The sequence below is a fragment of the Capra hircus genome, chromosome 8 (genome assembly GCF_001704415.2).
Source record: "Capra hircus breed San Clemente chromosome 8, ASM170441v1, whole genome shotgun sequence".
Lineage (NCBI taxonomy): Eukaryota > Metazoa > Chordata > Mammalia > Artiodactyla > Bovidae > Capra > Capra hircus.
In genome coordinates, this window is record NC_030815.1 from 48,862,664 (window position 1) to 48,875,617 (window position 12,954).

Genomic DNA, 12,954 nt, shown 5'->3' on the forward strand with positions numbered 1-12,954 from the left:
CCAGTAAATTCCCTCAAAGGAACTCTGATTTCAGAGTTTCCCGTGGATTGTATCATTTGCATACACATCAATTTCCCAAACAGATGTCACCTGCCTGGTAGCAGTAACTGTTTCTCTCACTCCCTCTTTCTCCTGCTGTCCTCCATACCTTGAATATTGGAACTTGGAGAAAGAAATTGGATCTGTACTCTGTGCTGCTACTTTAGTTAGCTGGAATCTTGAACTTGTTTCTTTAACGCTAGTGGCCTATCTTCAGGGAAAGAGTTTTCTTTTTTTTTTCGTCTGCAGATCACTTCCCATCAAGATTATTTTCTGTAGTTGTTTATGTTTTTCTCGTGTCTGAAACCTGGTCTGTTTTACAACTGTTTCCTCTTTATTATTTCTTATTGAAGTCTTAGTACACTAAACTGATCTTTGCTTTTCTTTTTTACAAGACGATTCATTTTATCTTGCTTCTTTTATTCTCTGGATCATTTTTCTTTTTCAATGCATCGATTTCAGTAACAAGTTTCTATCCTGACTAAATAAATGATAGGTAGACATTGCTGAGTGTGTGTTTAAATTTTAAGTGACTACTGAACTGACCCCTACTGTGCTTTAGAGAGTAAAGCATTAATTAATCTGCTAATATTTTCATCTTATGTAAAAGTTACATGCCCAAAATCAAACCTATAAATGTAAGTTAATTAAAATAATAAACTAAAAGTAGACTGGAAATGGGGAAACCCTATTTGAAATTTCTATGATATCTTATTTTGCTTCCACAACATATTAATATTTCTCATGACCAGTTTCAAAAACTGAATTTTCATTTGAGGTGATTAAGAATTTTGTATTTCCTAAAAAATATTCTTTGCTTTTTTCTCTTTGAATTCTCCAAATTCTTTCTGCATCTTTTTTATTTCATGTTTTTTTTCTTTTATTGGCTTAGAAAGATTTGCTGGAGATACTTTATTAAAGTAGATAATTTTTGTCTTGGGGAAGGGAGTAAAATCAGAGGTATTTTTCTAAAAGCTACAGGTGTTAAAAAAACTAGCATGAAGAATGGTTAGAAGTATGAGTGAGAAAGAAAGGTTATACTTTTGTTTGTGTAATTTGCAGATAAAAGGTTTGCTTGAGCTTTCCCAAGTTCAGTTCAGTTCAGTTCAGTCGCTCAGTCGTGTCCGACTCTTTGCGACCCCATGGACTGCAGCCAAAGGTCTAGGTAAAGTCAAAATAAGGAAGAATCAGTCTTTTCCCCATACTTTTGTTTCCTTATTTGGAAAAAAAGTAAAACTTCATAATTTTTTTCTCAAAGAAAAGGTAAGCACTGGAATGAAGAGAAGGGAAACACTGTTAAGACTGTGGTAAAAGATACGTTCCATGATATCGTGGCATTGCCATGTGGGGCAGAAGTAGCAAATGCTCATAAAAATGTTTTACCTTAGCACATCTCATACAACGTGGGTTGATTACTGTTTTAAACGAATCTAATGGGACATTAAAATTCTAACCTTGCCAGAAGCATCTTTATAATGAGCATAGCTGCTGTAAAGGACTGCAAAAATATAAAATCCATGGTTTGCCTCTTTCATGACATTTGGCAAGTTCACTTCTACCTGCCAAGCCACAGACTTGAAGCTAAAAGAGGACGACCCAGAAAGACTGATTTTTCTGTGTGACTTCTAAAGTCATCTTGCTGCTGCTGCTGCTGCTGCTAAGTTGCTTCAGTCGTGTCCAACTCTGCGACCCCAGGGATGGGAGCCCACCAGGCTCCCGTGTCCCTGGGATTCTCTAGGCAAGAACAATGGAGTGGTTTGCCAGTTCCTTAGTCACACTTAATTCTTTAGTACTCAATCAGAAGTAGTTACTATACTGGTTTCTGGAGATAAGAATGGATAAGACAGTCTTTGAGGAGAGTCAGCAAAGTGGAGAGAGATACATAACAAAGCAAGGAGCAAGTGCTGTTACAGTTATATATCAAGGACAATGGGAGCACAGATGGAAAGCTTTTAAATTTAGGATGCTCCTGGGACTGCAGAGAAAGTCCAGGTGGCCTGGGGTGGGAGCCACATTATGGTAAGCGTGGCCATGCATGAACAAAACTTATGGGAATGAAAAAATACAGGGAACAATCAGAAAATGATGGGGCGGTGATGAAGAAATATTATGTGGAGAAGGGACCTCTTCCCTCACACCTGAACTAGTGTGAAAAATTAAAGAGTAAGGGAAGGAACAAGAGAATGGAAATGACAGTAGAACACATAGTAGTCATGCCATTTAGTGGATACTAAATGCTTTTAATATGTTTAATATGTGGATACTAAATGTTTTAGTTTAATCGTAGGATGCTAAATGTTTTACCACTCATTAGCTTATTCAGTTTCATTTGGTACAACTCAATAAGGTAGATATTATTATTCCCATTTTACATATAAAGAAACTTAACTTTAGCAAGGATACTTAACTTTTGGAAGGCACACTGCCACAAGGGGTAGACTTAGCATTTGAACACAGATGTTTCTTAGTTTTCTAATATCAAAGTTTTGGGGGGGAGGGGAAGATAAAGTGCTCCCAAAGTGCTGTAGAGTCTCAGGGATGAGCTGAGACAAACAGGCAGTGCTGTGGAGATGGCATCTGGGAACAGCAGCCTCTGACTCAGACGAGCTAGAAAAGCGCGTGGGCCAGACCAGGACCATAAGCAGTGCATGGGCCCTGATGAGGATGGTCTATAATACTAGGCTGAGGAATTTGAAATTTCATGCTTCACCTCCTCTGCTATGATTTCTACCTGTGACTTCATCATTTTTCAGTTTATTGCTCTGTCTCAAACATTCCCAATTGTTTTATCCCCAGACTCCTGAATGAAGAATTGGTTTTCTCCTATCTCAATTAGGAATTTGTAGAATGTCAACTTTTTCTACTCTATGTCTATAAACCAATGAGAAAAAAGTATATAGTTATCTAGCTTAAAAAGGATCAAGAAAAATAAAATTTTATTTTCTATTACTTTAGTTCTCTATGTAAACTTAATTTTTATATTGAAGTGGCTAATCAGGAGTATAAAATAATCAAATTAGCTTTCCCTTACTATCTGGAATGTTCTTCCTGTTTCTTTCTCCGCAAAGTTTTAAAAAGTAAACATTTTCAACACCCAGAGCATTTAGAGAGCATTTACCAGCTCTCATGTCCTCTGAAGTGCCTATGGCTGGGATCCTGTTCTTTCACCTTTTGGATAGCCAAGCTGGAGCCAGTGAGGCAGAGAAGTTAGGATCCAGGAAGCTAAGCTGCTGGCTTCTTTTCGGAATGTTCACAGGAGAGCGCCAAATAAGGAGCTAAGGGTGAGGCTCTGTTCTTTGATCTTCCTAATCTACAGGTTAAAGTTACAATTCATTCATACACATCACTGTGGCCTAATTTATATCTTCTATCATAAACCTTACAAATCATATGACAAGTTCTGATCAGTCATATTTCTCGTCACACAAAGTAATAACATACTAAAAACAGTTTACTCCAATCCTCCCACATTGGTAATAGGTATTCCGTTTCATCTCAATGACATCTGCTTATGTTCTATAAACATGTTTGAAGGCTAGAATAAGGAACAAATCATTAAAAGAACTTTTGTTTTAAGGAAATGTCGGCTTAAAGGCAGTAACATAAAACACGCTTCTGACTGCTTCACTACTGGCCTAAGTAAATGATGTTACCTCTGTCGATCCTGTGAAGGCCACTTTGTCTACATCCATGTGAGAAGAAATGGCTGCCCCTGCAGTAGGCCCATAACCAGGGACAATATTCACTACTCCAGGAGGAAACCCTGCCTAAAAGACAAGCAAAATAGAACAGTTGGTCATTTAATTCTACAGAAAAAGAGGAGAGTATGGAGCCAAAGCTCCCTCTTGATTCTAATGAGTTACTCTACAAGGAAAGATTTATCTACGTGGTTTTATCATTTATTATTATTCTTATTTCACTGCTTAGCTCACTTAACCTCATGGGTTGCATTAAAGTCCGCGTTTGACTTTCATGGTTCTTTACCCCAGTGATAGCTGTCTCAAATTTCATAATACTAACTATACATAATAGTATGTGTAAAAGTGTTTGGCAAATTATTCACGTGGAAGGAAAACAATGTCTTTTATTATCCATTCAGCAAAAATAAGAAGCCAAAAGGATGTTAATATTTTTAGCTTCTACCTGTTCATTGTCAGGGCATACTAATTTGTTTGCAAATTCTTATCCACATTATTTAATCAGAAAAAATATTAGGTTAAAAATGGTCACTGAATTCATGATCAAGCATCACAGATTGATTTCCAATACCAGTTATAGAATTATCAAGTATAAAGCAGTGTGGCAAATGGAATAGCACATTAAAATTTCATGTTATTTGCATCAGAAGGTCTCATTTTGACATGTCTTTTGCCTACTTTTAATTTGAAGTGCAGAATATTTTTAAGATACGGGTCCAGATTTTCTAAATTTTAAATTTCTCGGAACTAATGCTTATTTTTAAAATATCGGTAAGATATGAAGGAACAAGGACAAGAACTTGTTTACAAGAAAAAATAAAACAACCTGGATAGCCAAAATTTATGAAAATAAATTTTATGTGTTCTTTTGTCAGCTTTTGAGCAAGGAAGTAAATGCAAAAGAAACTGTAATAGGTTAGAGAATATAAACTTATTCCTTCACGGGTGAATTGTTTAGAAATAATCTAGCCCAATACTACAAGCAAGCTCAGAGGACTCCAACCTTCAGATAGACCAGTTTAAATAAATATGCAGAATTTCCAAGTCATTAATAGCAGTTATAAACCAACTTACATTTCAACATTTGGAAGAAAATCATACCAATTTCAACATGAATCTGCATTTGTGAATCTTGGGCAAAAGAAATAAAAAAGAGCTCATAGGTGACAGTTTGACATAAAGCTTTTGAGTCCGACTTCCTGTCTCCCTTTGGGCATAGATTCATTTGGGTTGACTGCCAGAAATCCTTGCCAATAGCCACGTGTAATGTGTCCCCACTGGATAGGTGTCGTTGGCAGATAATGTAGTTTATAGTAGCACCAGATGAGGTCTTCCTACTATCAGTTAAGATTCCTGAGATCATGCACACATTTTGATTTAGCAAACATACCTCTTTTATTAAAGATCCCATGTGAAGAGCAGTCAGAGGGGTTTGCTCTGCTGGTTTGACAACCACTGTGTTTCCGCAGCTAAGGGCAGGCCCTATCTTCCAGAGGAACATGAGCAACGGGAAATTCCACTAGAAAGCAATATGTAACAATAGATTCTTTGTATTACTGAAAGCCACATTTGCTAATCTAACTTCTACATTTTATGCTCCCCCTAGATGTTAAATAAGAATTGAGGTAATTTTGTTTAAGCATCTGTTATATCCTAATTAAGTTCATTGCTCAAAGCAACTCATAAATGCTAAAAACAATAACAACAACAACAACAAAGTCCGAATAAACTAGATACAGGAAGAGAGTAGGAGAAAGTCATAAAATTTTATCAAGTGCTATTATTTTGAGTTTATTTTCTACCAGGAAAAAGAAATCACTGCATGGTTTAGAAAACAAACCTTACTATTAAATATATTAGAAGTTGTCTGTGTTTAAAAAGTGTAGCTATTCCTCACTCCTTAATAGGTCTTTAATTATAACTATTTACCCAATAATAATATTTAGTAATATTTACTTCCACTGAAAACAGCTTGCTAAAGGCAGAAGTTTAAAGTCTGGAGACTGACAGTTTGGTTCAAATCTCAGCTCAACCACTGAGCAGCAGAATTCAGACAAGTTATATGCACTCTATGTATGATTTCATCATCTGCTCATGCTGACAACAATTCTCTTTACTTCAGAACGCTGTCCTGAAGATTCATAGAGAAAGTGGTCCAAACGTTTAACACAACGATTGGTTCACCACAGACAAACAGTAAATATTAGCAATTGCTACTATTCAGGATTATGTAATTTTATGGATTTTATTGGGAGTTTTGAACTAACAAGCAATTTCATTCAAAACGTTGGTACACATATATTTTAGTCTCGTTGGAACAAAAGATAGTCATTACCACTTCCTCATTTAAGAACACCAGGGCATTTTACCATCTTTTTTTATTTTTATTTTTTGCCTTTTTGAATATGTCATTTAAAGTAAAATCATTGGTAGTCTCCTATTTGTTGGACTTCAAAGGAAATCTTCATGATTCTGCTTAAACATGGTACTTTCTTAAAGAAGAATATGGAGTATCAAAGCCTTTTATCTAAAGGTAAAATATATTCCATACTGTGCTTCAAATGCCTCTGGCATGGTTTCTTTCATTTAGTTAAGAAATTTCATTCAAGAATTTGAACACTCTGGTTGCTGCTATTCTCCATGCTGAGAAGTCCCAACGCAGATATATGAAGTGTTAGAGAGCAGTTGGCCATACTATACTTCATTAAAATGGCTGGTGTCTTGCACAATGACTGCTTTGCTATGTACATGTTAATTGTAAGTCTTAAACAGAGTTTACAATATAGCTTTTATGGAGTATTACTCAGCCATTAAAAAGAATACATTTGAATCAGTTCTAATGAGATGGATGAAACTGGAGCTGATTATACAGAGTGAAGTAAGCCAGAAAGAAAAACACCAATACAGTATACTGACACATATATACGGAATTTAGAAAGATGGTAATGATGACCCTGTATGAGAGACAGCAAAGGAGACACAGATGTATAGAAAGGACTTTTGGACTCTGAGGGAGAGGGAAAGGGTGGGATGATTTGGGAGAATGGCATTGAAACATGTATACTATCATGTAAGAAACGAAGTGCCAGTCTATGTTCGATACAGGATATAGGATACTTGGGGCTGGTGCATGGGGATGATCCAGAGAGATGATATGGGGTGGAAGGTGGGAGGGGGATTCAGGATTGGGAGCTTGTATACACCAGTGGTGGATTCATGTCAATGTATGGCAAAACCAATACAGTATTGTAAAGTAAAATAAAGTAAAAAAAAATAAAATTAAAAAAATTAAAAAAAAAAACAAAAACCTTAGGGCAAAAGGTTAAGATTTGGTGATACTGTACTATGGAAACACACTCAAGAGATGTACCAGAGTATAGATAGGATTTAGATTACCTAGTTCGTATTCAAAGGGTATCGTCACAGAGAGACCTGAGTTCAAAAATGACTATATTTGCTCCACATTTAGCAAATATCTAAGCATTCATTTGTGCCTGGGAAAGCATCATTACCAAATGAAATAGAATTAGAACTCATTTCTTTTGAGACTGAAAGTTACATAAGGGAACAACTTACAGGAATGATTTGGCCACACACACCAACAGGCTCACTTCTTGTATATGTAAAAAAGTTTCCATCTGGAAAATAAAATGCACAAACATTTATGGACAAATGTGCTTGATAGTCATAGAATGGTGATTTGGGGCTGATGCAAGAGGAAGATATAGACAATAATTTAAAAAGAGTTTATATTTCTGATTATTTACAAAATGAAAAGCCTAAAATAGGGTGAGCCCTCAAATAGTAATTTGAAATAAGAGGAACCATAAAACTGAGTTAGGTGCACAATTGTTAAAGATCTGAATAATGTTTATTCTATCTCTGATCCTCCCAGAGGACTACTTTCTAATTCATACTTATTCTCAAAATTTCCTTTCTTTCATGATAAAGGAAATAAAAGGTGTATAAATAGGAAAGAAACAGAGCTCTGTTTCTGATGACTCAAGTTCAACCAGTAATTTTTAAAGTGCCTAATATAATTTTAAAAATAGTAAAATTAAAACATAGTGGAATTAAAAAATAGCTCTCTATGAGTGGCAAGTTTTTCCCACTGACTTGTTCTAAAAAGTCCTCCTTTTTTTGCCTACCAAATGATAAAAGCAAATTCTCTTAATCTATGAAAAATATGTCAGAAGTAGAAAACATTTCTTTTCAGTCTGGATCTGATTGATTCATATGCCTCAATGAATGATCACATGTGACCTTGATGTGCTCATCCTGAGTTTGCACTATGCTTTGTGATTTGTTCTGTTCTAGTTCCCACAAAAATTTCCTGGCTGTCATAGCAAGAAGGCCCCTTGTCAAGATGTATTTGTACTCTAAATGGCTTCTCCTGTTTTGTCAAAGGTAAAATAAAAGTTTCTAAAATATCCACAGTTCTTGGTCCCACCATGGTCTCTCTCTCCCCTTTGCACTTCCTGGTGCTCACTTTTAAGCTGAGGGCTGCTCCAATTAGATGGAAATGCACATCAGGGCCAGTCCTGGAGGATATTTTGTTTTCATAGTCAGTAAGTTTATATGAATTAAATTCAGCTCCTGGTGTTTTCCAAATTGATGTTTTTCATATTCTTATCCCATTATGTGTATACTGTATTAAAATACTAAAAAGCAAACATATTCACTCACACAAATTCTTAAGCTATAAACACAGGCTCATCTTTCTTTGAAACTATTTGAAACAAATCAATGTGAATTAGTTTGTTTAATTAGCCTGCTCTAACTATACTGAGTTAGACCAGGCACACAGAATGATCAGAGCTTACTCATACTGAAACATACAAAGAGGCTTAAATAATTACATTATAGGAAGAATGTAAATGTCACTGTTGGAATAAAACCCAAATAAATAATTTCAGAGGCCAGCTTTGAAAAGTTTCCTTAGAGAGACAACTGCTTAAATCAGTAATTGTGGGCATACAGATGTTCTTACTCTAATATTTTCTAAAATATCTGTAGTGTTATCTTCTGCATGATTATGCTGGAACAATTTTAAAATCCATATGATGAATCTTAGCAGAACTTCCAGGTTCAGAACTGCATTGTCTCAAAGTCAAGAAGAAAATAATTTTCCCCTACTTGGTTGACATCTTTAAAAGGGAGAGTTTGGAATTATTCATCTCTATAGTATTCTCCTCACCCCTACCCTCACTCTGGGTGGTTTCCTAAAGTTACTTACCCATGGGTATTGTACGGCCCTGGATCTTGTCAGCCCAGCCTGCACAGTAGCGTAGTGTTTTTATGCAGCCTCCTAAATCCATCAGATATGCATTGGAAAATAGTTTTCCACCATTCATAGCCTCCATTGTCTGAAAAAGAGATCATCCCAAGTCTAAAGTTCCATAGAAATTTTATATTAAAAAGATAGTTAATATTTCATCCTTTCATGGCAAACAGATGGGGAAACAATGGAAATAGTGACCGACTTTATTTTCTTGGGCTCCAAAATCATTCAGATGGTGACTGCAGCTGTGAAATTAAAACACACTTGCTCCTTGGAAGAAAAGCTATGACAAACCTAGACAGCATTTTAAAAAGTAGAGACATTACTTTGCCAACAAAGGTCCATCTAGTCAAAAATATGGTTTTTCCAATAGTCATGTATGGATGTGAGAGTTGGACCATAAAGAAGGCTGGGCACCAAACAATTGATGCTTTTGAACTGTGGTGTTGAAGACTCTTGAGAGTCCCTTGAACTGCAAGGAGATCAAACCAGTCAATCTTAAAAGAAATCAGTCTTGGGCATTCATTGGAAGGACTGATGCTGAAGCTGAAACTCCAATACTCTGGCCACCTGATGTGAAGAACTGACTCATTTGAAAAGACCCTAATGCTGGGAAAGATTGAAAGCAGGAGGAGAAGGGAACAACATAGGATGAGATGGTTGGATGGACATGAGTTTGAGCAAGCTCTGGGAGTTGGTGATGGACAGGGAAGCCTGGCGTGCTGCAGTCCACGGGGTCGCAAACAGTTGGACACAACTGAGCGATTGAAATGAACTGAATATTTTGAATAGTTATGTGCTAGGGAATTTTGAAAACACTGGAAGAAATCCTGTGAGCAATCTTGTGTAACTTCCTCTTTGTAAAAAGGAGATTTAAAAAAAAGAGTTAAAATGACTTGCTTAAGGACATAAAATACGGGTAGAAAAGGTACTGAGATTCTGGTTTCTAAACTTTAGTGCCCTTCTGTCTCATTCTGAGGGCCCCTAGTGAACCAACTTTCCAGGAAGTGGTCACAATTTGATATTCGCACAGCTTGTGAGATTGGTGCTTAGTCTCTTTAGTTGGATCAGGGTTCCAAGAAGATTTTACTTGTTGCATGATATAACAGTGGGTGTCTATTTACTGTCAGTGACCATTAATAATCCCTCAATAATCATTTTTAATTTTTACATTCCGTGTGGATATTCTCACACAATTCACACAAACTTAAGTAACCTCTAGATATTTTTTAATCTATGAGTTTTCTTCCACAAAATTTTGAATTGTGAAACTCTGAGTTTTGTCACTAATACCATAATTATTTGAATGGTTAGTCTGTAAAGTTCAGCATTTTTTAATCTAGTGCCCTGATGGTTTTAGGATGACTATCTCTTCTTTTCCTCCTTTTCTTAAGCAGAACTTTTAAGACTTTGGGGCCTGATGTTCTGCTGAGGCAAAAATGTACAGGTGACAAACTCTTAAATCAGTTCCTTGTCTGTTGTACAATATTCTGTCTCTGTAATTCACAGATTAAATAAATTAAGGAAGCCAAGTTTTAACATATTCTGCTTTTCTCCTATAGGATATTTTCAGTTAATGTTATACTGTGTATAGCTTCTAATTCCATACTCTTGCATATTTTATGCTGAATCTTTGATTGGATAATAAACAACACTTTGATTATCTATAACTAACAATGTTGATTTAAAAAAGAAAGCCTTCCTGTTACTGCAAGTTAAGGTTCTAAAGGCAAGTAAAAGCTTACTCTGAAATCTTCTGTTGCTGTTGCCTTGTGTTAAATTGGCTTCTCAAGGAGAAAACAAGGAAACACCCCCTCTACCCATTTTATGTGCTAATCCATATAACTGCTGAAATGTTTTTTAAAAGGAGTATACATAAAAATAACATTTTTATAAACACATGAATGGATTTTTCTTTATTACTCTCTCACCTACAAAAAGCATATAATTTAATCAAGGCCATTGTGAATGTGTATCAGTTCATTTCAGGAGGGGAAAAAGTGGCCACTTACTAACTGCTTTGGTAGGCTAAGACTGGAGAAATAAGAGTCATTTTAAAGAAATATTCTAGGCACCTTTAAGAAACTACATGAGATTTTTTTCACTCAGAGTTCAGTAGTCAAGTAAATTCAAGAAAGCTAGTCTATTATTCTAGAATCTTCATGCTGCAGATGACCTTGTTAAAGACTCAGAAATTCTATAGTTAAGGAAAGAAATTTGTTTACTTTGTTTTAACTCAGCACCTGCCAAAGTTTAGACTGCAAAATCTATTTTGGGAGTAGATATTAACATCATCTAGAACCCGAATGCAGAGTACTTATTGTCTGAAAATAAGCTCAGTGGTATGGTTCATATACAAGAGCTGGTAGAAGTTTTTTGTTTTGTTTTTAGAAAGTATATTGTTATTGTTGTTTAGAGAGTATGTAGTAACCACTAACAACAAAATAAGTTACCAATCTGAACCATGAATGCTTTCTAGAGATTTTGAGTTCCGCCCAGTTCAGTTAATACTCACCGCCAGGAGCAGGCGATCTCTTTCAATTAAGTCAGCCAACTTGTTTAACAGCCGTCCTCTCTCTGAAGCATCCATAGTACGCCATGGAGAGCCAATCTGAAAAGCTTGTCTTGCAGCCTTCACTGCTTTGTCAACATCCTCCTGCAAGTCAAAGTGAATTCAATTAGTGGGCTAAATATATTCATAAATTCAATGATAATAACCATATAAAATAGACTAGAGTTCCTCATAAGCTGTGTCTTCATCAGCTCAAAGTCCAGCACATTATACAGACTCAACTACTGTATATTAGAATTATACCTGCTGCCTACTTTTCGGAATGATGAGTGCCATATACAAAGCACATGCATGATTTCCTAGAACAGAAATACTATATTTTAATAGTTGCTATCATTGGAGTGTTTACCTTACATCAGGTAATGTTCTAATTGCTTTACACATATTAACTCATCTAATTTTCAATAGCTTGATGACACAGATACATTCTCTATTTTACAGATGAGGAAACTGAAGCAAAAAAAGAAGGTTGAGATTTGCTCAAGCTCAGTAGCTGAAAGTGGCTAAACTATGTTTTATACAGAGCCCAGCTGGCTGTAGAATCTTAGCTCTTCATCACTACATTTTACTGTTTTGGTGACTTGGTTGCCAAAAGTTCCAGGGAAACTCAAGATCTTAAGCAGTGAGTATCTTCTTGGGTCTCTGTTGATTTTATGGGCTGTGTACTCTCATGAAGAACCTACTGAAGGGTCAATAAGAACTGTGTTTTGCTGTTGAAGAGTAAACATTATAAACATGTCCTCAGTCCTCTTGTGCAGAAGGAAAAAAGGCATAGAGGCAGCAGGGTCTGGTATAAAGAAGGGTCAGTATATTACAACCTCTCATTTTCCAACTGGTCAGTTTCTTACTATTAAGACATTGCTTTAATTATGTTAATTCAAACAAAAGTAATCAAGAAATTTCACCTCAGTCTAGGTTTCTTGCCTTCATTAGTGTGTCTTTACTCACACCTTTTCCTAAACTGGTTTACTCCTCCTGTTCTCTCCTCCGCTGCCTCAGTTAAGTGCTCTCCCTGACCACTCACTCCCGTAGATCTTTGTTCAGATCTATGAGCTCCTATTTAATCCATCTACTACAAAAACCACTACCTCTTCCATTGCTACTTCCTGTGTCCTTTTTCCTTTCCCCATCAAATCAGTTGCAAATACTTTAAACACATACATCATCCCAGTGTTCGTGTACCTCTTAGGCCAGTGTGTTTTCTTTTGGGTAGGAGTGATAGTTCCCTAAAAGAAACTGAAGATAAAATTGTTCTTTTTCTTTTTTTAAGTTGCCCAAATTAAACTGAACCCATTCAACAATGGTATCTTCCCTTGAGGAGGCATGGATCTCAGATTAATATTCCCTGTCTTTTATTATATTTA

The 12,954-nt window shown here is 36.0% G+C and overlaps 1 protein-coding gene across 1 annotated transcript in view; it reads right to left on the minus strand.

Annotated features, from left to right (window-relative positions):
• ALDH1A1 (aldehyde dehydrogenase 1 family member A1) overlaps positions 1-12,954 on the minus strand; it is a 55,657-nt gene that overhangs the window by 20,030 nt on the left and 22,673 nt on the right. The window contains exons 3-7 of the mRNA XM_005683753.3: positions 11,534-11,674; positions 8,974-9,103; positions 7,314-7,375; positions 5,128-5,256; positions 3,693-3,806 (exon numbers count right to left, since the gene is read on the minus strand). Of these exons, the coding sequence (XP_005683810.2) occupies positions 3,693-3,806; positions 5,128-5,256; positions 7,314-7,375; positions 8,974-9,103; positions 11,534-11,674 (576 nt within the window). The remainder of the gene's footprint in view (positions 1-3,692; positions 3,807-5,127; positions 5,257-7,313; positions 7,376-8,973; positions 9,104-11,533; positions 11,675-12,954) is intronic.